This window comes from Gymnodraco acuticeps, unplaced genomic scaffold (genome assembly GCF_902827175.1).
Source record: "Gymnodraco acuticeps unplaced genomic scaffold, fGymAcu1.1, whole genome shotgun sequence".
NCBI lineage: Eukaryota > Metazoa > Chordata > Actinopteri > Perciformes > Bathydraconidae > Gymnodraco > Gymnodraco acuticeps.
The window spans coordinates 1674124-1700620 of NW_022991435.1; the positions used below are offsets into that span (position 1 = coordinate 1674124).

General features: G+C 42.0%; 2 protein-coding genes across 5 annotated transcripts in view; one reads left to right on the forward strand and one right to left on the reverse strand.

The window, feature by feature from the left end:
* Positions 1-16052, reverse strand: part of LOC117532683 (protein unc-13 homolog A-like) — a 35081-nt gene extending 19029 nt beyond the window's left edge. For all 3 annotated transcript variants that reach the window (XM_034196102.1, XM_034196101.1, XM_034196103.1), the window contains exons 1-11: positions 15664-16052; positions 11666-11695; positions 11377-11476; positions 9411-9528; positions 9144-9267; positions 8455-8525; positions 8219-8261; positions 7804-7833; positions 6187-6400; positions 2132-3277; positions 1888-1990 (exon numbers count right to left, since the gene is read on the reverse strand). In XM_034196102.1, coding sequence (XP_034051993.1) covers positions 1888-1990; positions 2132-3277; positions 6187-6400; positions 7804-7833; positions 8219-8261; positions 8455-8525; positions 9144-9267; positions 9411-9528; positions 11377-11476; positions 11666-11695; positions 15664-15685 — 2001 coding nt within the window. In that variant the 5' untranslated portion in view covers positions 15686-16052. The remainder of the gene's footprint in view (positions 1-1887; positions 1991-2131; positions 3278-6186; positions 6401-7803; positions 7834-8218; positions 8262-8454; positions 8526-9143; positions 9268-9410; positions 9529-11376; positions 11477-11665; positions 11696-15663) is intronic.
* Positions 16053-20235: 4183 nt separating this feature from the next.
* On the forward strand, positions 20236-26497 carry LOC117532654 (BTB/POZ domain-containing protein 2-like). 2 transcript variants are annotated; one of them, XM_034196044.1, is made up of 9 exons: positions 20236-20871; positions 20966-21085; positions 21252-21408; positions 21939-22044; positions 22141-22338; positions 22433-22625; positions 24576-24663; positions 24733-24894; positions 25453-26497. In XM_034196044.1, exons 1-9 carry the CDS (start codon positions 20360-20362, stop codon positions 25612-25614), a joined length of 1698 nt encoding a protein of 565 aa, XP_034051935.1. In that variant the 5' UTR covers positions 20236-20359; the 3' UTR covers positions 25615-26497. The 2 variants fall into 2 exon arrangements, with proteins under 2 accessions (XP_034051935.1, XP_034051936.1); XM_034196045.1 differs by having other exon boundaries at positions 20319-20871; positions 24748-24894.

A 26497-nucleotide genomic window follows, 5' to 3' on the forward strand; every position in this document is an offset into this window, starting at 1 on the left:
CAAGAATGTCAGATGAAGAAAAAAGCAACCATAAAGTGACCCCTGCAGCAGTTTCTAGCATTCATATACTGTATGAATGTAGCTGCATCAATAGATTTCTGATTATGGAATTTTATATCAGACTATTCAAAATACCATCTTGTCTGTGTCTTTGCATCAGAAGTCGAAAGTGTCAGTAAAAACTAGTACAAAGAATCTGTGAGAGGCACCCTTAGGAAAAGATGCTGAAAAAAGACATGTGAGCCAAGGAGAGCATAGATGCAAACCAAAAAGAGTTATTAAATAAATGTCACCATATTCACGTCATGAGATAATAAACAAGTTTTGTAACTATTCAAAAATCTTTGCCTGAATAGAAATATCAAATTGTTGTGAAAATGAATGAGCATAGTGAAAGTGCATGTTCACAGTGAGGAGTTCAACAAGACATCTGTTCCACGCATTTCCTTCTTTCTCAAGCATCCAACCAGGTTGTACCTACCCGTCAGCATGCTCCAATGATGGCCGAGCAAAGTGCATGCGAGTGTCACTATGGCAATGACATGAAACTGGAAAGAAAACAAAGCGGGTTCGGCACAAACAAACTGAATAAAAGGCAAACAAAAGAAAGCCAAATGTACAAAAACGTGACGTGACACACATCAACATAAACATCAAAGCAAGTGATTAATTATCTGCACAACTGAATTCAAAGGTAATGAATAGCAACAGAATAAGTGAATAAAATATGCAAGTGAAAACTGATCAAGCAATACATAATGGGTAGCCTACAATTAAATCAAGCAGGTTTGTCAAGGAGTGATTTGGTGTCGTACCCAAACAAAAAAGGTTTGTGGTCTGTGAAGCTGTCGGTATTTTAATTTGAAGAAAACCAAAGGAAGCAAATCATAGAATATGAAAGACGGTAAGTCTGCTTTGACAAAACACTGTCAAAATAGAACTGAGGGACTTACAGACCCTGTCTTTGCACATAAATAATGCACTGCACATTTATATTTCAAAGACCTGGTAGACACTTTTAAGCCCCGCCACACGAGGACGATAACGGACCGCAATCGTTATCAAAAAGGTCTTCCATCCACACGCAACAGGCACCAGAAACGTGTCCGTTCACACGAGACCGCTCGAAAGCGCTGGAGAGGCTGTAGTACATATGCCAGGCCTGTAAGTGGCACTGTACTCCTACCACAAAAGCAGCGAAGAAGACTTCCCGCGCATGGTTGCCATGGTTGCCCTTCTGTTTATTCTCCGCTGTGGACGCTCTGGCTTTTTTTCTCCCTCCCCGAGGCAAGCGTTTGCTCCTGCTGTAAATCTCTCCGGTTTGCCACCAGCAGATGAAAAACACCCACCTCTCCGCCTCTTCCAAGGGACGAGGGGACCGTGCAGCAGAGTTTCAGTTAGATTTTTTTCCACCGGTCAACATGTCCGTTAAAGTTTAAATCTATATATATATATATATATATAATAAATATAAGAATAAAAAACGGAGCCTCTCTTTTCCTCCCCCTCTTCTGAGAGCCCAGCAGCTGATCTCTGAGCAGGAGAGGTGGGGAGAGGCGGGGCTATTGCGCGTTATCAGGACATGATCGTATACGCGTAAACCATAGGCATAAACACGGAGCCGTTTGCCGTTTGCCCCCCCCAGAGCGTTTCGTTTGCAGATCTACCCACCTAGGGACCCATTATCGTTATCGTTTTCTGCGTTCCCATGTCGGCCTCGTGTGGCCGAACCGTCTATCTGATAGAGAACTGTAGCAGATACAACCGTTATCGTCCTCGTGTGGCCCGGGGCTTTAGAGTCTTTTGAACTTGGGAATATCTTTTAGATTACAGGGTGGGCTTGTTGTGAAGGACTGGTATTTGAAGTGAGGGGGGGGGTGACCTTACCTCCCGGACCTGCTCTAAGACTTTGTTATAAATCCTTAGCCAGTTCTGTTTGGCTCTGACGGCTGGATCCACCAGCTCTTTGGGCTCCTCTATCACTGGAGGACTGAAATATAAAAACAGTTTTTATTTTTAGCAAATGTCCTCAGCCGATACATTTCGACAGATTCATAATAAATGTGTTGTTTTTCTTCAAGTCTGTTTTGATGTGCGTAGTTCATTGATCCCTCTCCAACTTCCCTCCTACCTCTCCGGGAGTATCTCTTCTTCCTCTTCTGACGTTGGTGGCCTGCTCTCTTCAAACTCCTCCTCTATCTCCTCTTTAGGGAGGGTCTCCTCTGGCTTAGCAGGGGGCGTCCTGGCCTCTTTGTCAAACATCATCTCCTCCTCTGGCCATGGCTCTTCCTCAAGCTGGAGGTCCTGGTCCTCAGGGGCGGCTGACTGTGTGGCGGCAGGACCGTTGAGATGAGATTGAGGCTGCCCAGAGAACGGGGTCTGTTGGGAGGAAGGGCCCATGGTAGACTTGGGGGGCTGTGAGTTAGTCCCGGTGACCGGGTGGGATGGAGGCACGACGCTGGCCGCCTGGTGTTGTTGAGACACTGCTGGGGCTGGAGGGTGGGTCTGGGCAGGCTGAGCGGTGGGAACAGAAGAAAGGAAAGTGGAGGCCAGGCCTGTGACTGCAGCTGTGAGAGGATTGGCCATGGAGAAGAAGGAAGTGGCAGAGGGGGCCGGCTGCGGCTGTGTTGGGGGCTGTCTAGGCGGTTGTGTTGGTTGGCCAGAGGGGGGCTGTTTAGGCGGTTGTGTTGGTTGGCCAGAGGGGGGCTGTTTAGGCGGTTGTGTTGGTTGGACAGAGGGGGGCTGTGCTGACGGGGCCATGCCAGGAGGATGAGACTGGTTGGATGTCTGGTTGGGGGGTTGAGTAGGGGGCTGCTGTTGGTGTAAGGACGGCTGTTTCTCCAGAGGAGGCCTGGAGCCGGGTACATCCAGAGTTTGGGGCGCTGTTGAAGTTGGGGTGGGGGTAAAGGGAGCCTCCATGTCCTCACTGAGGATCCCATCCAAGATGTACATATCCTCATCATCGTAGATCACCTCCTCATCCTCGTAGAGCCCCTCCTCTTCTCCCTCATACAGTCCTCCGTCGTCCTCCTCGTACAGAGCCGCCTCCTCTCCTCCGTCTTTGCTGTAGCCGCCTTCATCGCTGTACACCCCCTGCGTCTCGTCAGGGTCCCAGTCTGGAGAGCCTTTACTGTAGCTGACCGAGGAGTGGCAGGAGTGGTAAGAGTCGTTCTCGTCGTAAGGGTCCCTCTCTCTGTACTCAACGCCATAGTCCTCCTCGCTCAGCTGACTGCTGCACCGACTCAGCTCTGCAGACGATGCATAGCTCCCCGAGGGACTGCAGAGGAGAAGACAAAACAGGAACAGTTAAGACGCAACATTGCAACATGCCCTGGGGAGACTGATTATTAAAAACAGGGATAAAACCTAAACATAGAGACTTATTGCAGAGGAGGAAGAAGTACTTAGATCTTGCTCTTAAGTAAAAGTAAAACTACCAGAGTGTAGGAATACTCCGTTACAAGTTAAAAACCAGCTTTCAAAATGTGACTCAAGTAAAAGTGCAAGTATTAGCATCAAAATTACCAAAAGAAAAAGTACTCATTGTGCAGATTTCAGAACAATATATCATATGTTTTGATTATAATTATGTATGCATCAAAGTGTTTATCAAAAGGTGCAGCTAGTTTGAATTTGTCTGCATGCTGCAGGGTAGCTTGTGATTTACTCTAGGTGTAACTAAAGTATTATTTAAGTATTGTTTATATTTCACATCTTTAATCTAAATCTGCTAAGTAACTAAAGGTTAGTTGGGTAAAAGTAAACTATTTACAACTGAATTGTAAAAGTACAAAGTAGCAAAAAAAGTAAATATTGTACAAGTACCTAAAAATGTAACTTAAAGGTGGGGTAGGTAAGTTTGAGAAACCGGCTCGAGATACACTTTTTGTTATATTCCATGGAATGCTCTTAACATCCCGATAGCAATGAATATCTTAAGTGAATATCTTAAATCCATAAAGAAATGTCATCTGTGGAAGCCGTAGCTCTGTAAAAAGCACGACCAATCATTTTAGCCGGCCCGGCTAAAATAACTGGATGGCCTACCTGCCTGTCAGCCTTCCATCTGTGCACAAACTTATCTCGTGCCCTCATTGGTCATGTGCGCGTTCGTGTGTGTTGGAGGAGGGGCTCTGTAAGGAAGTAGCAGATTTCTTTCGGCTGTGTATTTTCAAATTCTAGTGCACTCAAGCTGGTTTCTCCAAAATTACCTACCCCACCTTTAAGTACAGTACTTGAGCAAATGTACTTAGTTACATAACATCACTGTATACATAAACACATAAAAGCACACTCACTGGCCTGTACACTTTGTACTCTACTGGACAGCCTTACTAAAAAACCTTTTCTACATGTCTTGTTATGGCCATGAATAATGCCAATGGTTAATCAATGAAAAGTACTGGCGATACAAGAGTAACAGACAAGCAGCGAGAATTAGAGCAGAACTCAAAGAGAGGCCTCCAGAAAGCTGACAAAGGAAAAAGAACAGGCATCCAGAAATACAACAAACTGGGGGAAAGTATTTATACTGCTTGATAAATAGGGCTATTAAAACAGCATAGAGGCCAGATAGGAAGTAGGATTAATGGGGGGGGGGGGGGGAGATAGTGAAGACAGGAAGGGAGTGGTGAGCATCGGGAGGAATAGAGGGAGAGAGCGCAGGGAGTGAGTGTAGAGAGCCGAGAGGAAGGAGATGAAGAAGAATGGGCGGGGGTGTGTGGAGGCTGCCCTGTCCAATACACTCAAACAAGCGTCTAATCTTATGTGCAGTATTGACCATTAGATTGCCAGTTGAATAATTCATGAAGCAAGAGGTGAAGGGGCACATACTTTCATGCCAAGTCTTTGAGAAGCATGTCAATATGAGCTGAGAAATGACACAGTATTGCAGACAACTCTGAAGTAGCGCTTTGTCTGTATAACCCAATGAAGGACTGACACACACACAGCGCACGGCAGAATGTCATTGACTACGATCATTCACTCCAAGGCCTTTCTCGTGGAGGGTATTTTGACTCGTCACATTGGGAAAAGCACAGGTGTAAATAATAAAATAAATGATGGTTGATTTAGTTTCAGGGTCCTGATACTGTGACATGGTTTACTGGGAGACTTCAATACAACGGAGCCATTGTTTATCATAAGTAACACGGTTTTCCGTCCAATACTACCTCATAAGTGTGCTGTGAAAAAGGCGTATTACTTCACCACAAAGTATTTTTTAAAGTAATAACTGTAGGCTATTGTTAAGTTAATTCAACGAGCAGAAAATGAATACACATTTATAAATGAATGAACGACAACAAGGACCATCTTGGAAATAAGTCCTTCTACCCTCTTGTTTTCTTTTAAATGTTCATTTAGATTGGTGTTACAACGTTTTAAGTTTCCTCTTAAGATTATCAAATAAAATGAAAAGGAGGTAAATACGGCAAATTGGTCAATGCTAAAAGAAGCACAAGAAGAAAAGGGTCATAAAGGGCAGCAAATTAAATCGATAATGTTCATTATACAATAAAATCTGTCTAAAATAAGATTGAATTAGCCTCTATAAGCTACTCATTGTACAAGACCAAGTGAGTTAAAAATTCTTACAGGTTATATTATGATATTTAGTTTATTAAAGTAAATTCAGTTATTATGCTCCAAATATCTGGAACAAATTCCCTGAAAACTGCAGATCCGCAGCAACTCTGACTACTTTTAAATCCAGACTAAAGACTTTTCTTTATGCCGCTGCTTTTAATTGAACTATTTACATCTTAAACTGCACTGTAATTTTTATCCATGTATTTTTTCTTTTAATGTTTATTTTATTATCTTTTCTTTTTAATGACTGATTTTAAATGCCATTTTCTTAATGTCTTTCGTTTTTTGTAAAGCACTTTGAATTGCCTTGTGTTCAAAGGTGCTATTTAAATAAACTTGCCTTGCCTTGCCTATTACTTTTTTTCTATAAGTTACACAGTCTCCCTTTAAGCTATTTCATAAGCAAAAATGCTTCTCACCACGTTTGTTTTAAATCATTTAAAACTGAATAAGAAATGGATGGATGAATCAAACAAGCAATCTGAAGTCACCTTGCCTCTTAATAGTTTACAACAAATTATTTATCAATTAATTAATCAAAAAATGAAGATAATCATTCGTTCCACATGAATTGACAGTGCAGCAGGCACACACCTGACAGTCCTCTGGTGCGGGTACTCGAGGTCCTGGACGTTGCCAGAGCGCGGGTATGAGAGGCTTCTGGTGCTGCTGTGCTGTTGGCTGATGGGATACTGGTGGACGGAGGCGTTGGGCTGCGATGTGCTGTAGTAGGGGGGGGGGATGCTGTTACTGGTCTCACTGCGATAGTCGCTGTCCCTGTCATCCACAGCGCTGTCTGGGTCTTCATCTGCACAGACGCACATCAAAAGAAAAAGCTGCATCAGTCCTTTTGATGGTGTCATCATAGATTTCAGAAATAGGAGAAGACAAAAGCAAGAGCATGAGGAAAAAACAACTTAAAAAGGGATGATCCCGATTGAAACAATTCTCTGTACTATGGTTATTACAGATAATATAGAGATGAGATGTGAGCATACTGAACCCCTTTTAGACCCATATAGGTCATTCAGAGTGCATCCATACATAAAGCACATGATGAATATCATTATCGGCTTTCTTCTCATTCTCATCATCATAACTGCACATAAATCCACTCCTGCTCACCATCAGGACATGCTGTATTTCTGTGGTGTCCACAGATCAGAGATGAACATCCCAGAGGGAAGTGATGAGAGACTTTAGCAGAGCTGAATCAGTCAAGAGCGAAGCCAGCATCTATTAATCATTCATCATTATCCATCGCTGTCTCACGCTCTGATGAAGGTGGCTCCTGCGACGCTTACACCTTCATGGTCATCTGTTTGACACTAATTAAAGTCATCGAACTTTGTTTCTCACTTCAACCGTGTCCCCATGTTTCTCTCTCTTTTCCTCTCACTCACTTCATCAGCTCACATTAAGCTCTTTCCCTTTTCCTCTGTGTGGAAAGAGAGGAGATGAGTCTCTGCACTTGTGTGGGTGAGATTGACAGACGCTTATATAAAAGCATCCGCTAATCACAGCATTACAGAAAAAGGACAGAAAGGAAGAGAGGTGGGGAGAGTTGTTTCTTAATGTATGTATACATTTCCAAGTACTCTATGTTTCCTATAAGCATTATGCACTGTTCAATGTTCATTATTGTGGCTCTGCACGGCAGAACATTAAATAGAAATATTAAACACTGCCTCGTGTTGAAGGGTCTTTTAAGATAAATTACCCTGAGTAATCCACAGACCGTTCATCAGAAATACTTTATACAAAATATATAGATATGAAAGATGGATGTTAATAGGAAATATGTCATTTTCTAGAGCAACAAGACATCGTTCTTGAGAAGAGATTTTGCCGTTTAATTTTCAAAGTGGCATTTTTTTTTAAGAGCACCACAAACGAAATGTAACTTAGTTGTATTGTTTGAGGGGATGGTGGCAGATATCACAGAGCGGGATAAACAAAAACTATCTGCATGACTAGATACCACAAAAAGGTAAGAGAGAAAAACAAAGTTTTGTTTTTGGGCATTTGCATAAACTCGCTCTTCTTCTGACATTCTTCACACAAAAAAACAAATTGAAGCTTTAAGTGTTACACTCCCTGTTTCAAAGCTTTTGTGATGGTTAGAGAACCAAATGTATACAACATGTGATTCTCCAGATACATATGGACTCCAGTGTATGCACAGTATTTGTATATTGTATGTACACTTACTTTGTTGCTCTCCCCACAGGCTCCAGTTACCTGCAATAAAACAGGAGTGTTTTTAGTATTGATTATGAACTGCACTGGTGCCCAAACATAAACATGCATTCACGCAATTAAGGTTCCCAGATGGTGCTGGTGGATGGAAAGAGAACGCGGAGGAAGTGCTGCAGCTCTGCAGACTGAACCAGAGGTAGCTCAGCAGCCTCCTGGAGAAGCGCCTCCGGACATCTGAAACCCCTATCGATTCTTTACAGTGCAGCCATCCTATCCCCCTCTGACACACACAACAACTCATGTGGGGGTTACACACATTATACACATACTGAGCTTAAGCAATCTAATTACATCTCAACAGCTTATCACATCATTCTCTTGCTCAGCACAAACAGATGGTTAATATATAGGGTGAACTGTCACTTACAGCACTGGGTTCCTGGTGCACGAAGAGGCCGCTCCTGCTCCTCCTTGTAAGAAAACTGGAGTCAGACAGATTGAAAACTTGACATAGATTAGCTGGTAAACTAATAGGGAGATGCTATATTCAGGAAGTGGAGAAATGTATGTGTAATATGGTTGTTTTGCCAATAAATAATCTGGGCATGTTGGTGAGTTGTGAGGATATTCTAGGGTGCTAAATCAAATGGGGCGACTGCTTACATCTTGGTCCCTCATGGCATTGATCTGCTCCAGTTTTTTTGTCCAGTATCGTGCCTCATCCTCAGGGATATCTGGAAACAACACAGCAGGCAAACTCAGTTGACAAACACAGCTCTAATTGAGCTCTACCTACATCAGCCGTTAACATAGATATTCATTTCCCCTGGAAACACTTCTGTCGTCATTATAAACTCTGGAGATAAAGTGAGCTAAAACAACCCCAATATTATGTGACCCAGATATTTTGGCCCGTTAAGATCAGTGACTTTGAAAATGGGCCTGTTCACTCCCAGCTTCAAAGCCAATCCGCTATAAATAGATCAGCTCCACAAATGGAGGAGTCAGGTGAACAATATCGACTGGAGGAAGAGGAAACAGTGAGAAAATGACACCTAATCAATGTAAAGAGGAGCACAGCTTGATCACTGAGAAGTAAAGGACACAAACGCTCTCCTCGACTCACAGACAGTCTTGAATACATATCACTGGAAGCAGGTCAGTTGAATTAATCATTCAGGGATTATTGGTGTTCATAAATCACAGTTTGCTGTGAAAATACACCGACAGACATCATTTATTCAAGTCGGCTTCTCATTCTCTCAAGGACTGCTGATTTCCTATATTTCTATATTTTCATCTTCTCCCCATATTGACAGTTTCTCACTTGTATGTGAATATTGATGTCTCACCGAGAGGCAGCTCAAAGCGTGTGTCGAGCAGCACCAGGTGGAGAGTGGGCTCTTTGGTGCCGGAGATCTCATTATCGGTCATGATGACCTGAGAGTCCAGCGTGAGCCACTCCCCCGGGCCCTCCTGTGTACAGAAAGACATTTTGAGGCCGACACACAAACAACATGCTGTACAAATGGATGACCGTGATTAAAAACATGTCGGAGCAGTCCCCCGAGTACAGAGAGTTCAAATACAGTATTTCTCAAGTGGTGCTGGTGGCAAACCTCATTGGACTGCCGGATGCTCCGGAGGGGGATCCACACAGTGCCCACCATGGTGTCCCAGATCAGCCCTTTGTTCCACACCTCTACCGTCAGACCCAAGTCCAAGCGGTTTATTTCGCTGGATAGGAAGAGGAAGACAAACAGGGGGTTTCGTCAAAAGTCCGAAGAAAAATGTACGACAATTCATTTTAAGACTTCTGTGGAAAATTGGTACATTTACTCAACTGCTAGTAAATGTTTGATTTATTTCTACTTCACTTTCCTTTTTCCATTTGATGCTACTTAAAAGTTATTCACCACTACATTTCTGAAGGATTATTACAATTTTAACTCCACTTACAAAATATTATTAGTTCAAATGTTCAGGACACGCATGGATCAGCAGTTTAATAATTCAATGCACATTTCTGGACGGTAAATGTACATAGGCAAATATCTCTAAACATAGAGAGATACAACGTTTAATAATTAAGAGTTATATTGACAATACATATTAATTAATAAAGACTTGCAATATAAAAATATATATAATAAAACATTGATTGTATTAATATTAGTTTCTTTTTGACAAGTTGTTATTAGTATTAACTAGAAAAATGCAAAAGAGACAAAGAAACTCTTCTTAATAAAAATAAGAAAATAAACAAAAGACCATATTTACATTTTACATAGAGTACCTTATGAAAAGCATCTACAAATAAACTGTAAAGAAATTGTTAAAAACTACACCATTCGTCTTTTGAGGTAAAATGATTCAATATTTACACAAAGAGCAAATACATAATAATATAAAATGAAACATGTTATAAATCTAAATATAAGGTGATTTTGCATTACCAGTTTTCACTTCGATACTTGAACCATATTTAGCTGACTACACATTATAACGTATTTGCTAAACACACAGGTAGTCATACACACTGAAGATGCACATGAATTACTTGTGGGCATTACTGTGACAAATATAAGACAGCTCTGTGCGGGAGCAAGCCTGAGCGAATCCAACATAAAACATTTACAAGACAGCAGGAAGCAGCAAAAGAAGAGAGAAAGAGAGCGGGGGATGAATTAAGAGAGGAGAGGAGAAGAGTGTGATGAAGGCAGTGGAGGAGGTGATTGTATCGCATGCCTGCAGGGAGCGAGTGGGAACTTTAATTAAGAAATAGGGGTACTGGATTTCCCGTCTGGGTGGTGACTCCTTTTGGGAACGTGCCTGTTTGATGCATGGCAGGGACTGAGGGGGCGCAGTCACTTAAAGGCCGTTTGAAGAAGGCGACGAGGCTTTCTCTGCAGCCCAAACATTACATAACACAGCTTAACTGATGCAACCCCGGAACAACGATCAACGCCTCCAAACATCATACAAAACGCACAGGACTCCGCAGTCAGCCTGCCTGCTGCATCCCACATGCTAAAGGATCCTCACCATTTACTGCCCTGAGAGCACTGTAAAGACATCATCTCTGCATGCAATATGTACTGAAACAAAGCTCATACAAACTAGTGGGAAAAGCTGCTATTGAGCAATAATAGGAGGAGATTGGAAGAGTTAAAAGTAAGGTTGAGATGTAAAGAGGAAGAGGAAGAGAAGGAGGAGGGGCTGAGTATGAAGATCAAGGAATGGTGTTTAAAGAATTGACGGAGGAGAGGAAGGTGGGGCTGGGAGGAAGCCAAGGTTTGGAATAAGGATGAGAAGGGCAAGTGTCGAGGGATAGCGGATGAAAAAAGAAAGAGGATGAGGCGGTTGTTTGAGGCGGAGGTGCGGATGTGGAGAGGAAGACCTACGTGGAGCAATGTAGAGATGAAGGGCACTTGGGGGAAGGAGGAGAGAAAGAAGAGGAGGGCGTACAGGTTGATAGAAGGCAAGATAAAAAAGAAAAGCTCTCAAGCAGGAGAAGTGGCGGAGACGATGAAGGGAGAAGGGAGAGGACGGAGAAACAGAATCTGAAGAAGACGAGGGACTCACAACATGAAGTCTTGCTCCCAGCTGGGCAGGTTGCCTCTGACAGCAATGGTTGTGCTCTTCACATTTTGTACTTTTAGAGTCACATAAGTGTTGAACTTCTCTGAAAAGGAGAGAGGGGGGAGATTAGAAGATAATAATGTAGATATTAGAGAGTATATTAATCATAGGAACTGACTGCATGCTTCTATTTGCATTAATGGCTGCAGCATGTAATGCGTCCTCAGTCTGCTTAAAGATTTATGTGACATAACAGCCTCCCTTTTTCTATTTCCAGCATCCCTGGTCTTACCTTGGGGTCCGTCCAGCTTGGCTTTCTTCACTGTGGACACACAGAGAGGGACAGTGTCACACACAGGAACGCCATCTGCTTTCACTTCTGAACGCTCATGCATGATCTCTGCTGGCTTTCACCCAGAGAACCGAGTGGAGGCCCGAGATCCAATACAAAACACAGTTCTACTACATTGAACTTACTGTAAAAAAATGAATGCTGTAATATCAGTATGTTGAAGAACTTTTATACATTTGGTACACAATTTACAATCTGTAATAATAGTAGTCTGGGCTCATTTGCACCCTTTATGTTTATTTATGTATGTGTATACTATGTTGTATGTTCTTTCCCTACTATGATCATACATGTCATTAAGTATGGTATTTCTGTCATGCTATGTTTTGTCTTTATTATTTCTTGTTGGCTGTTCTGTTTGTCTTCTATGTTGAAACAGAGAAGCAGGATGTCCACCCCAAAGAAGTTGTACTATTGCTTACACTTACACGGAAATAATGAAGCTAAAACATGATTTAAGATCAAATATAGGATTACGATTGTTTGAGACTGAACACACATGCCTGTTCAAATGGGAATGTCTCATAAGCATTCAAACTCCAGCTTTATCCAACCCGGTGTGTCAGAGGGTTTTCACAGTACATTTAAAGCCCAGGCTTTCTCTCTGCAGCACTTTTTTACCGGCTTTGACGTAACTCACACATACATTATTAATACTCTACCCACCGCACTCCACCGCGCACACACACATGCTCCAGATCCCCATACCTCACTGCAGGTGTGTACGAAGGTTCACATTAAGACAAAATGCAAACACAAGCTCAATGCTTCCTATAAACAAACCAACACTTTTACTTTTATACTTAAAAAAGCAGTGTGATCACCACTTGATGTCTTAGTTCACAATATTCTCCACAGACCGTTCACACTAGAACAGGTTGTCATAGTAACCACCAGGAAATGAAAAGTTGATGGAAAATTGCCCTGAGTCGGCAAGGCACTTTTCTAGTTTCCATTCCTCAATACTTTCACTTTGTGTATTTTTTATGAAACACACACACCCTGAGCCACACACACACACACACACACACACACACACACACACACACACACACACACACACACACACACACACACACACACACACACACACCACACACACTACACACACACACACACACACACACACACACACACACACACACACACACACACACACACACACACACACACACACACACACACCACACACACACCCACACACACACACACACACACACACACACACACACACACACACACACACACACACACACACACACCACACACACACACACACATCACACACACACACACACACACACACACACACACACACACACACACACACACACCACACACACACACACACACACACACACACACACACACACACACACACCTCAATACCTCACCAAGCTTAATGCAAACTTAACCTGGAACACACACACCTGTGTATTTGCTAAATGTATACCCTGACACTGGCACAACCTCCATTTGAAAACCCAGAGTAGTTGCAAATACATGCTGTGAAGGTGAGTAAGGAACCGAGCAATGCTTTAAGAAATCCTTTACGATGTTTAGGCAGACCACATCGGAGCCTGCTTCGTCCTGTGTTTAAGTGTCAACACTAAAAGAGCCCTGGAAATATATCAGTACATGAGGAGGATCAATACAAAAAGGAATTGGATTTTCGACAACGGAAAGCTGAAGTTTAACAATACCACACAATCATACATCTCCCTGACAGACTGAGTTATGATGAGAAATGTCCACAAGCTAACAAACAATATGTTTGTCACAACTGGATGTATCTAAGCAACACAAACCCACACATACAAATACGGTACATGTAAGTGCCTATAGCTCATAAACAATAAAGCTTATGATAGGCTGTATCATTAATAAATCGATTGAAATAGGCTTTTGCTAAGGAGCCTAGAAAACCAGGTCAAAGCTATAACTATCTATCTCCATCTGATTAAATGTCTTGAAGGACATAACAAATCAAAGCCTGTTTGTTGTTGTATTCTTTAATCAGAGGAAGCACAGCACAATCTGTAAGACTGAACAGTACATTTTCTGCAAACCCCATTACTTCATTCAGGAAGTACCTCTGACACAGCAGACTCTGACTTATGGGAATAAGCGGATTGCCAAGAAAACAGAGACTCGACAGGGAATCAAGCTAACCCTTCAACATGAACTGTCAGGGAATGTAAAGTAGGGCGTGGGTGAGCCGAGTTCAGCCATCCGCTGACAAAATGAGAGGGCTGACATGATTCAGAGAGCGCCTATATACATATTTACATATATGTATGCACAGATATCCCCACACACACGGATCTGCAGTAGTCTTTGCGACTGCTGACAGAACATCACACCTAAAAAAACTAAAACAAGTCAAGACGGCGAGAAACTGGACATGAAGGAAAGCAGAATATCTGCAGGAAAAGATGCCAAGTTTTTCAGAGTTAATCTGTATCTGTGTCTGAATTCTGCTGGGTCTGCAGATGCTCTGAAGAAATGCTGCCTATTCAAGAGGCACAAAGTACAGAGGAGGCCAGAAATAGCTCCAGTCAGGTAAGCATGAATGATGTAACAGGAACAGAAGAGGGCTCTCTGCCAAGTCTCGTAGTCTACGACACTGACAGCCGCAGCCGCTGTTTATGAATGAATAGCGGTCCGGGTCTTAATGACACCTGGGACTGACTCAGAGCAGGGCCCGGCAGTGGGTGGACTGGCAGCAGGATGAGGGGGGGTAGCATCCATTATGGGCCCAGCATAGAAGGTGACTTTGAAACCTCCTTAACTATCATTTTATCCCCACAATATTATCTATGACAAACGTCTAGCGCCTAAACATACCTCCAAACATATATTTACATGTACTGACGAATTGGGATCAAACATTTATCAAATATTTGAGAGAAGATGAATATGAATAATTAACAGTTTTGGGTTAAGAAGTAAACATACTTCTATAAGTCCTTCACTGCTTAATATCAAGTCAAGTGAGGACAAAATGCAAAACCTTTCAAATTGTCAGCACTATTTGTTCCAATGCAAGATGACACAACATCCAAATAATAAGGAGAAAGTTGTTTTTGCAATTATGCTGATTCAACCCCTATCTGTCCAACAGTGTTATTTTAGAGGGGTCTCCTCTCTCTCAGCGTGGATCATACACTCCCCTGATGACTGCAACCTGTGTGTGAGGCTGAAGGGTTTATGAGCAATCACGGCAGATGCTTATTCATGGCATGGAGAGGCAACAGTGTCAGCATCAGGAGCTTTCAGGGAGTCTGGTAGGAGGAGGTGACGCATCGCTTCAGGGAAAACGCTGAGAAAGAAGGGACGAGCATCTCCAGCCCAATACGAGTATTCCCTCACGACTACAGCGGCGCGGCAGAGCGGCAGGAGTGGTGCGGCAGGAGCGGTGCGGCAGCGGCAGGGGCTTTTCCTCGTCCTCCACCTCCTCTGACTGCCCACGCATGAATGAAGAGATGACACACGCTCACATCGCAACCCACCACCAGGATAGGAAAAAGCAGTTCTCCTCCTCCATGTACACATTTATAGAAACTCAAAGAGCCCAATGAATGGTAGGCTATTAACAGTCACGACTGGGCTACCCTATAACAATTCTGCCTACCTGTTTCTGCGGTCAGATAATTCATACAAGGCATCTTTAATTGAGTTAATTAAGCAAGCATGTCATTCAGCAACAGTGCCGTTAAAAGTATCCCAGTGGCATCCCCCACTGTAAACGTGCTGTGTTTCCGTAAATACTAGCTGCTGCTGTGTGATTTAATGACTGATCAGCACAAATCCTGCTCGGGCTACACAGACTTTTCTCCGGAGCTGATGATAGCCCGCAGGCTCTGTCAGACAGCAGCTAAACCCCAGCAGGTGATACTTAAAGACATCAAACATAGCCCTTAAATGTCCTCTCTTACCTCCCACACATAGCAGGGACATCTCTGATATCGGCGGGAGCGTCCCCGGCTGTCCTCTGCTGAGAGCTCCGTGATTTGTTTGGTCAAGTCCGGTTGTCTCTTGGTTACAAAAAAAAAAACTCAAACCGCCAAACCGTTACCGTAAAAGGTACCGGAAACCAGTCGCCATCATGTCAGAAGCGCTCGTCTCTTTCTCTGCGGAGATGTTGCTCTTCTGGCAGGACAAGACACACAGGAGTGGATTCCTCGCCCCCCTTTTCTCCCTCCTCTGCATTGCTTCAGGTTTGCTCCGCTGCTGCTCCTGCGCGCACAGCCATCTTGTTTCAGTAGCAGCACCCTCCGCGCGAGGACAGCTCCCCCGTGCCGCGCCGCCCTGACGTCACGGACGGTTGATGAGTAGCAGGCAGGAAGAGAGGGAGGGGGTGGGGGAATAAATAATAAACATAATCATGCAGTCAATGATGTAGGCGAGGAATTTCATTCATTGTTTTCACAAAGTTTCACTCTTTAGCTTATTGTATTTAATTTGACATGCATATATTTCACTTTTCCTTGGTCCTGCAACTGAATCTTGCACTATTTCATTTCTACAAACAGTTTCTTCTTGCACTATATTATTTGGTTTATTATCATGATTCATGTCCTATATATTTATGGTGCATTGTTAGGCTGGGACTTAAGATTGTCATTGCCATAACGACACTAGCTAGTGTGCACAAAAAAAACCTTTGAGTCAAACTTACAAAGCATTTTAGAAACATGTTCTTATTCTAATTTTTCATAATCTAACCAAGCTTTGTAAAATGCAGTTTAAATGTTTTTGTTTTTTTTAATAAAATGTATAAGCTAGCCTACAATACTCCAGTGTCAGATTGTATGTGATTGGCATATGCAGAAAAAGGGCTTGCTTTGGGGCATCACATTCTCTGCACTGAAGGGCACCCTAGAGCAGTGGTTCTCAAACTTGTTTCAATAATGTACCCCCTTTGAAAAAAAATTCAGCCAAGTACCCCCTGATCAGCGCAAACACAATTTGTTAAGGAAAAAATGCTTATAAAGAGGTAGCCTACAGTACAGCGCTGCACCATCGGTGTCTGATTTATTAAAACAACAACCTTGTAACTGAGAAACACTCCATCACTAAATTCATGGCAAACCAATTTTAACATCAAGCAATAACACTAAGACGACATTAGTTGCATTGAACTGATCTTTTTAATAAGTTGTACAATGTAGTGAAACATGTGGTTGTGCTTCACTGAGGATCTTTGTCATTCTGACAGGGAGGCAAACTGCAGTTACACTTCACGTTTTGAAATATGTGTAACTCTGTTCATATAAAACCCACACTGCTCAAACTTCCTTACTTTTCCTAAAATTGGTATATTTATTTATTTATTTATTTTTGGGGTGTGGGGAATGAAGAGAAAAAATATATGAGCATTTTATGAGCATGGGATTGCGTTGAGTGGAGCAAAATACACTAAGAGTTAGACCTAACATACTTAGCTAGTTTATCTACTCTGGAACTAGCTAAACTAGTTATACATATATTTATTCTTTCCTGTCGGGTCACTTATTACAGGTTCAGCGAGCTGCACGAGACTGACGGGCTGTCAGGAGAGGGAGAGGAAAAGAGAGCACCCTGTTTATTGTTCCCATTTTATTATCCAGAGTTTCTGTAAACCTTTGAATAAAGTAGTAAATCTACTATTAGTAGTTTGTTTAAATGCATTACTTGTGTTTTTTTCTTTCTCATTAACATAAAATAAATCTCACGTACCCCCTGCAGTACTCCAACGTACCCCTAGGGGTCCGCGTACCGTCATTTGAGAACCACTGCCCTAGAGCACAGCTGATTTATTTGGACATTATGCAATTCTGATCATTCACAATATTGCAAGGGATGCTCATGTTTGCATCAATCTCTTTTTTAATAAAAAAAATGGTAATATTAAGATGATCATAAGTAGATTTTTTTGAAAATCAAATGTGAAACGAATGCAATTTCGATTATTGCACTAGTCTTTAGTGTGATTTTCATACAATTCAAAGTATATGTTTAGCCCTACCGGTTATGTAGAAGGGTTGGTGAATTTGATGTAATTCGAGTGTATATATAGCCTAAAAATATAATGTAAAATAAAAGTGACCCAACTAGTTTTCAAATATAGATATCAGACTCCCCCCACCTCGCTCTAACTCTTACATTCTCAGGAAAAATTAAGAAAACATGATATTATTAGTCATAGTGCCAGCAACAACCCTGATAAATAAAAAATAAAAATATATATATTGTTGCTTCAAAAAGGGACAATGCACATGCCTGGTATTTTATTTCTTTACAATGTATGTTTTGGTTTAATGAATGCACTAGATTTTAGTTAAGAGAAAACATAAACAGGTGTGTTCGCTAAGGATGAAATACTGGTGTGTGAGGCAGATGTATGGGCATAGATATGTCTCATAATTATTTGTGTGAACATAAAAAATAATTTGTGTGTAAATATGTGATTTGTAAATGTAAAACAACATCCACAAATGCATTTAAAAGATTTGCAAACTCACAAATACATAAATATGGAAATAAATACATCAATGTATAAATAAATAAATAAAAGTCGAAAATAAAACAGAACACACGTTATTATATATCTTTCATTTATTTCTACATTTACGCAACATACATTTATTTATTTATGTATTTATGTGTCCGTATGCTAAGGAGGTGGGCGGTCCTAACCTCAGTCTGAAGCAGGATTGGTTACAGGAGTGTGTGATCATTTCTGGCAGAGGGCTCTACTACTAACGCCTGGATAACCGCGCTGATTCGAATGCAGGAGCTTTACTGTTTAGCCCTTATCTTTATACATCCATGGTTTATCCACAGTTGTAAGGTTTATTTATGGATATTGATTTAAGAGCCATTGGAGATCATTTACGATCATTAGCGGACCATTTAGAGAACGGAGAACCAAAAGACTATGTCCAGTTTCGTGTGGAACGATGTATAGAGGACTTGGCTCAGCTCGACATGATGTGACTTGCCACAAATCTATTGCTTCTGCCTGGCTCCAACAATTGGCGAATCCTGCTTCAGACTGAGGTTAGGACCGCCCACCTCATTAGCATACGGACACATAAATACATAAATAAATAAATGTATGTCGCGTAAATGTAGAAATAAATGAAAGATATATAATAATAACGTGTGTTCTGTTTTATTTTCGACATTTATTTATTTATACATTGATGTATTTATTTCCATATTTATTTATGCATTTATTCTTTATTTATTTATTTGTGTATTCATTTCAACATTTATTTATTTCTGTATTTATTTCGTCATTTATTTATTCCTGTATTTATTTATTTATTTACGTATTTATTTATTTATTCCTGTATTTATGTACGTAATTTATTTATTCCTGTATTTCTTCATACATTTATTTATTTATACTTAAGTCATGTTCCGTCCTCCATATTGCGGATCTCAAATCTCTGTTCACGGATCGTCTTTTTACACACACGGAATTTTGAGACATATTTTCCGCCGGTCTCGGCTAAAATCTACTCGTCTGCTGATGGCGACATTTCCGCATGATTTCAAAGTAAGCATGATGGTTTGTTTAATGCTCTGTTTTTGTATTATAATGAACAGTGGAACGTTAGATGCATTCTTCATCACCATCATCATCATCATCATCATCATCATCATCATCATCATGTTATAGTGATACAGTTAGTTTGTGTTATTGGTTCAATATAGCATATATTGAGCACTTTCGTTGATGTTGAAGTGCAGGCTATAGCCTACGCCACTTTCGGGTCCCGGGGGAGCAGCTGGCAGCGAAGCAGCCCAGATAAAACTCTTTCTTCATTGTTTGTTGTGTATTCAGTCAAGCGGGTCGAAGTTACAAAGCACTTCACATCTTATTAATCGGCCTAATTTTACCTTACCAGTGCAGTAATAAAGTAATCTGTAGAAAAGCACCGTATTTAGGTCAGGGTTATGGTGATGAAGAATACATCCAACGTTCCGCTGTTCATTATAATACAAAAACAGAGCATTAAACAAACCATCATGCTCTTACTTTGAAATCATGCGGAAATGTCGCCATCAGCGGGCCATCACGTGGTTTCCGAAAATAACCGAGTGACACGAGTAGATTTTAGCCGAGACCGGCGGAAAATATGTCTCAAAATTCCGTGTGTGTAAAAAGATGATCCGCGAACAGAGATTTGAGATCCGTGAACAGAGATTTGAGATCCGCAAGGGCATTTTGGTCCACAAATACAAAATGGATTCACAAATGCCTGATCGAAAGGTGTAAATGTTAAAGAGATAATCACAGATCTTTTTTTTATTTGTGAACATATTTAGCGTATTTGCAGATCCGTTTAACACTTGCAAATGTATTTGTGAGTTTGCAAATCTTTTAAATGCATTTGTGGATGTTGTTTTAAATTTACAAATCACATATTTACACACGAATTATTTTTATGTTCACACAAATAATTATGAGACATATCTATGCCCATACAGATGGACCTCATGTACAGGTGGAGAGCAGAGAGCACCGTGTAGTACCAACAACAAACGCCAGGCGGCAGCTAAGGGAAACAAAGACTGACGAGCCTACTAGAAATACAAAAACCGACGAAGTGCGTTGTTTACGCCTACACTCCGTTCAAGATGGCTGCTGGAGACAACAGCGGCAGGCCTCCTTGCCTTACTTTCTCCGGTCCTGGCCCTTTGGGAAACAGCCAGCCAAGCAACAGCGTGTTCTCCATGCCGGCGTCTAACGGCGGAGCTGTCGGTGCGGCCGGGGGAGCGCAGGGCGCGACGAGGCGACCCAACCCGCAGATGGGGCCTGGCGGCGGGGACAGCAACGGAGTGTCGAGCGGAGCTCAATCGACTGCGCAGAACTCCCTGCAGCAGTCCGCTGCGGCAGGTGCTGCAGGAGCCATGTCCACCCCGGCCACCAACATGGCAACCGCGGCGTCAAATGCAGCCGCGTCGGCAGCAGCGGCTGCCACCCCGGCTGCTGCGTCTGTGCTGGTGTACCGAGAGCCGGTGTACAACTGGCAGGCGACCAAGAGCACCGTCAAGGAGCGATTCGCTTTCCTCTTCAACAACGAAGTGCTCAGTGACGTTCATTTTTTAGTGGGCAAAGGAATGGGGGTTCAGAGGATACCTGCGCACAGGTAAGATCAGCTGCATGAGTATTCAAAACGTTAGCTAGCTAACTATGACGATGCAAAGCGAAAAACGTAACCTCTGTTTTGTTGATATGGTCAGGTTTGTTTTGGCTGTGGGGAGCGCAGTGTTTGATGCCATGTTCAACGGAGGCATGGCGACAACTTCGACGGAAATAGAGCTTCCTGATGTGGAGCCAGCTGCCTTCCTGGCGCTGCTAAAGTAAGAGTGTGAGAAGGCTGCCATTTAAACTGTCCTGAAAGTGGGCGTGTATAATTGTGTCATTATGCAATTAGTTAGCGGGTATAATAATGTTTAGACAATGCAACATTAAAAACCTCACTAATGCATTCATTATATGATTATAACCTCAGAATGTCTTGTGCAGGTTTCTCTACTCTGATGAAGTCCAGATCGGGCCTGAGACAGTGATGACCACACTATATACAGCTAAGAAATATGCAGTGCCCGCCCTGGAGGCTCACTGTGTGGAGTTCCTCAAGAAGAACTTGAGAGCAGACAATGCGTTCATGCTGCTCACACAGGTCTGCCTCCCCAGAGCTTCAATTATTTTTATTTTTGTAAAAGTGATATATCTTATATCTTTTAGTGATCAGATCTTATTTCATCTCCTAGTTTAGCTGCCCTAGATGTTGTGTGCTGAAACTGTCAGTATCATGTGCAACAGAGCTGAAATGTAAACCCCTACATTTAAAAGGATATTTTCTTTGATACTGGTGCTGAGTTATGGTATCCATACCACAACAATACTCTACTTTGAGAAATCTTAACATTATAATATTTTTTTTAAAGACAAACCAACGTTCTTAAATAGAACTTGTTGTTGAAATCCATGCAGCTTTAAAAACACTAAATGAGTCTCAAAATAACAATACAGAAAATGTAAATCAAAGAATAAGTGGACAATATTCTGTTATTTTTCTATTTGGCATTTGTCTATTTTTAGGACTCAAAAATCATGAGTTCCTATCCAGATCTGCAAATGTTCAATTCTGAGCTTTTGACTGAGCCTTGTAGTGAAACAAAGTGATCCATTTTTTATTCTTTGTTTCAGGCACGCTTGTTTGACGAGCCTCAGCTCGCCAGCCTCTGTCTGGAGAACATCGATAAGAACACTGGAGATGCTCTCGCCGCTGAAGGCTTCACAGACATAGATCTGGGTAATGTGGCCTTGTGATTGTCATTAGTCTCTCAGTCTCTGTATTTAACAGTATCAGCATCACTGACCGTCACGTCTTCATCTCTCCCTGCCTCAGATACGTTGGTGGCCGTGTTGGAGAGGGATACTCTCGGGGTGCGGGAGGTGCGTTTGTTCGGTGCTTCTGTGCGCTGGGCAGATGCCGAGGCTCATAGGCAGCAGATGCAGCCCACGCCCGAGAACAAACGCAAAGTGCTGGGCAAGGCTCTCACACTCATCCGCTTCCCTCTCATGACTATTGAGGAATTTGCTGCAGGTAAACAGAATCACAAGGAATCCAACAGTGAAACATTTTTTGTAGATTATTCTCTTTGCCTGAACACACACTGTGCTTTCTATCGTCCCTTCAGGTCCAGCCCAGTCCAGTATTCTGAGTGACAGAGAGGTGGTGAGTCTTTTCCTCCACTTTACAGTTAACCCAAAGCCCCGCGTTGAATTCATCGACCGGCCTCGCTGCTGCCTACGCGGGAAGGAGTGTAGCATCACACGTTTTGGACAGGTGGAAAGCCGCTGGGGTTACAGCGGGACAAGTGACCGCATACGGTGAGTGGGATCTGTTTTGTGGCCACAAAGCACAATTACAGTGTGCGAAAAAGTACACGTCCCACCGTCCGGGACGTGTTATTTACAATATCGGACAAGTAGATCTTTCAATTGACTTGTCCGGCCGGACAAGTGACGTTTTTCGCCCTGATTTATCGACAAATTATTGATACATTCAGTTTACAAAAGGCAGAACTCATTCGCAAATTGTCCGTGTCCGCCATTGTTCGTTTAGAAATGTTAGTTTCGGTTCTGCTTGTCGATTCCTAAGGAAATGCATCTCGCCGCTTTCTGTACAGTAGACGGGGGCTGGGCAGGGCGGGGCGGGAAGTGTAGCACAGTGGCAGGGTTGGGAAGCAAAGCTCGGTTCCGAGTAGGAACAAATAACAATTGTCCGGTACCGGGATTAATAAGAGTTGTGAGGACAGGAGGCGAGGCACGTAATGAAGGTTATTAAGCGTTTTAACTCCTATGTTGTTAATATTGACCTCCATTTCCTTTATGAAGTAAAGCAGCCTTCCTGTCTGTCCTCGCGCTCTCCTCACATCCCCGGACCCCCAGACTCGGAGGAGCACAGGGATGTCAGTATTGTTTATGAAGCAGGGTATAGAAAGTAGCTACATTATTGAAATGAAAATACTATTTATTTACTTTTACAAGGCAAGGCAAGGCAAGGCAAGTTTATTTATATAGCACTTTTCAACACAAGGCAATTCAAAGTGCTTTACAAAAAATGAAAGAGATTAAGAAAATGGCATTAAAAAGAAAAGCTAATAAAATAAACATTAAAAGAAAAAAGTACATGGATAAAAGTTACAGTGCAGTCTAAGATATGAATAGTTCAATTAAAAGCAGCGACAAAAAGAAAAGTCTTCAGCCTGGATTTAAAAGTAGTAAGAGTTTCAGCGGACCTGCAGGTTTCTGGGAGTTTGTTCCAGATATTTGGAGCATAATAACTGAACGCTGCTTTACCATGTTTAGTTCTGACTCTGCGGACAGAAAGCTGACCAGTCCCTGAAGACCTGAGAGATCTGGATGGTTCATAATTTAGCAGGAGGTCAGAATACAAAGTAAATAAATACATGCAAGCGTCTTTGAGTTGTAGAAAAGCGCTAGGCCTATAGGCTATAAATATAATGTATTATTATTATTATTAGGTTATGTCCTATGTGTTGGATATGTGTGGTTGGACTCTGTCTCACAGGCAGGTTGCAGTGTAACATCAGAGGAGACTGGGCCAATTGTACATTCTCAAACTGCACCACTTAGAACTAACTAAACAATGGAGAGATTATTTTTATATAATTGTATTCAATAACCGTAAGAAATTAGAGCCATAGAGTATGAAGTGATTTGTAAATAGGAATACAGATTTGACTTAATGTTTTCATAAATATATTTTTCTCCCAGTTTGTCATGGGACTTATTTACCCTCTCAAAGAACCGGAAGTTCGGAACCGAGAACCGAAAATAACCGGAATCGAAAAGCAGAACCGGAATCGTTAAAATCCAAACGATACCCAACCCTTTGTGTGATGCAGTAAAATCTTACCGCTCACTTACGTTAGCGGTGTCATAAAAAACGTGGGAAAATGTAAAATACGATGGCGAAGAAGAAGATTCCAGTGGCCCCAATTTGTCTATTCTGGACAAGTGAAAAATGCATTCGGACAAGTAAATTGCCAAACTCACTTGTCCATGGACAAGTACTCTCTAAAAACGTTTTCTCACACTGAATTAGCAGTAGAAAGAATTCCCTCAGTGGAGTAAAAGTCTTTGCTAGGTGCTTCTTCCGCTCCTCACACACAAAGAAGATTTTAATATTACTCAATTTGCTTAGATACCGATATGCCTTGGGCAAATAATAACACCACATATTGCAAATACTTCTCCACACAGTTATCATACCCTCCAGACTTTTAATACATATGTTGTGTTTGTTTTTCTCAGGTTTTCGGTAAACAGAAGGATATTTGTGGTCGGGTTTGGTCTCTATGGCTCTATACACGGACCCACAGACTACCAAGTTAACATACAGGTGTGAACCCGAACCTTTCAGAAAGTTTGAGTCCAGTTTGTGTAGAGCATAACATATTCTGAATGTTAGTGTGTCTTATTGCAGATCATACACACAGACAGCAACACGGTGCTGGGTCAGAACGATACAGGCTTCAGCTGTGACGGGTCGGCCAACACCTTCAGAGTCATGTTCAAAGAACCGGTGGAGATTCTACCCAACGTCAACTACACTGCCTGTGCCACACTCAAGGTATGTGATGATAGCAGATACACATACAGCACTGTGCTCCCAATACAAGGATAATGTGTCTTTTTGATCAAAGGATTCTTTTCCTTCATTGTGTGGTCTAAAACATGTCAAACAATAATGAGCCATTGCACATCCATTGATTTGTTTGCAGTGTAGAAAACAAAATGTACTCTGTTTACTCTCCAAGAAGACAAGAAAACCTACAAATCTGACAAAAGTTAAGAAACTTGACAAGAATAATAAAGCAGTAGTTTAGGTTACAAACTGACAAATTATATTCATGAAAGAAAGTTGATTTAATCAGATGATTCACTTATTTCAAACCTTGTGCGTTTTTAAAGTGACGATATCACAAAAACAGACTTTTGAAGCTTAATTTGAAAACCAATTGCAAATAAGACATTCAGTACAGACCTTGTTGATCTAATAATGAATTAATCAACTTAGCATGTTAGCTGTGGTTCCTTCTCACTCTTTGTGGAAATGTCTGTATATGTTATATATCACTGTGCAGCGTTGGCACCATCAGTGTATTCAACCTCTCTGTGTGTTTTTCAGGGCCCAGACTCTCACTACGGGACAAAGGGGATGAGAAAGGTAACACACGAGTCGTCCTCCACTGGCACAAAGACGTGTTTCACCTTCTGTTACGCGGCGGGCAACAACAACGGCACTTCGGTAGAGGACGGACAGATTCCCGAGGTCATCTTCTACACATAGTCACCTCTGACACAAGCAGCGATCCTCCATCAAATGTGACAATCTGACACCAGCGCGGGGCCACACCTCAGCAGCCGTTCCTGGGACTCAGACATCATACTGTTCCCCCCATATAGTGCACTGCTGTTGGCCACATGGGAAGACAAATATCTGTGAAGCAATGTAGGTCACTACATGGGGCGTAGCTTGTCATTTGAGACGCTACCTCTCTCTTTCTCCGCGGCTTCCTTTTATCCCTTTGTGTTGTAGTGATGCCAGCCTCTGAAACAGACATGACTGTAACCAACTCCACAAGGGAGGGAGAGAGGGAGGGAGGAGCCTCTCAGATTATTCACAGTATCGATGTCACTGCTGTGGATTGACGGCATAAGGTTTGACACTGAATTCCCCTTCCTGTACTCCCGAGCATTAGTGCGGGGAGTCGAAACTGTATTAATGTACAGTTCATCAGATATGCCAAGACAAGATCTTCATCACCCTTTAGTACAGACCAGCATTTCACTCAATTCAGCTGTAATTTCCATAGGCATCATAGGCTTACGAACTCTTTGAACCAAACTTCTTATTAATCTTAACAACATGATATGGTAAGCAATTTTTGGGTTTCTACATACAGTACAATCTGTGATATCTTGTGTCCTTGCTTGGTAGTTGCCTATACCCAAGATACCTTGCACTTCTCGGCCTTGCATATATTTATGTGGTTGTTCTGTAAATGCACACTAACTCTTCAGACATGTTTCTTTTTAGCTTTGTTTTAAAAAGTGTGGGCGGAGAGCTTTCCTTTTTGGTGCGGAAGTAAAAGGGTTGTATATTAAAGTGGCATTTATTAACATTATATATGTAACTTGAAAAAAATATTGATTAAAGAGTGAAGAAAATA

Bases quoted from the DNA above. Each gene is read 5' to 3' on its own strand.
- LOC117532654 (XM_034196044.1), top strand. From the start codon at position 20,360: ATGGCTGCTGGAGACAACAGCGGCAGGCCTCCTTGCCTTACTTTCTCC. The intron at 21,409-21,938 runs GTCTGCCTCCCC...TCTTTGTTTCAG, and splicing joins CGTTCATGCTGCTCACACAG to GCACGCTTGTTTGACGAGCC. The intron at 22,626-24,575 runs GTGAGTGGGATC...TGTTTTTCTCAG, and splicing joins GGGACAAGTGACCGCATACG to GTTTTCGGTAAACAGAAGGA.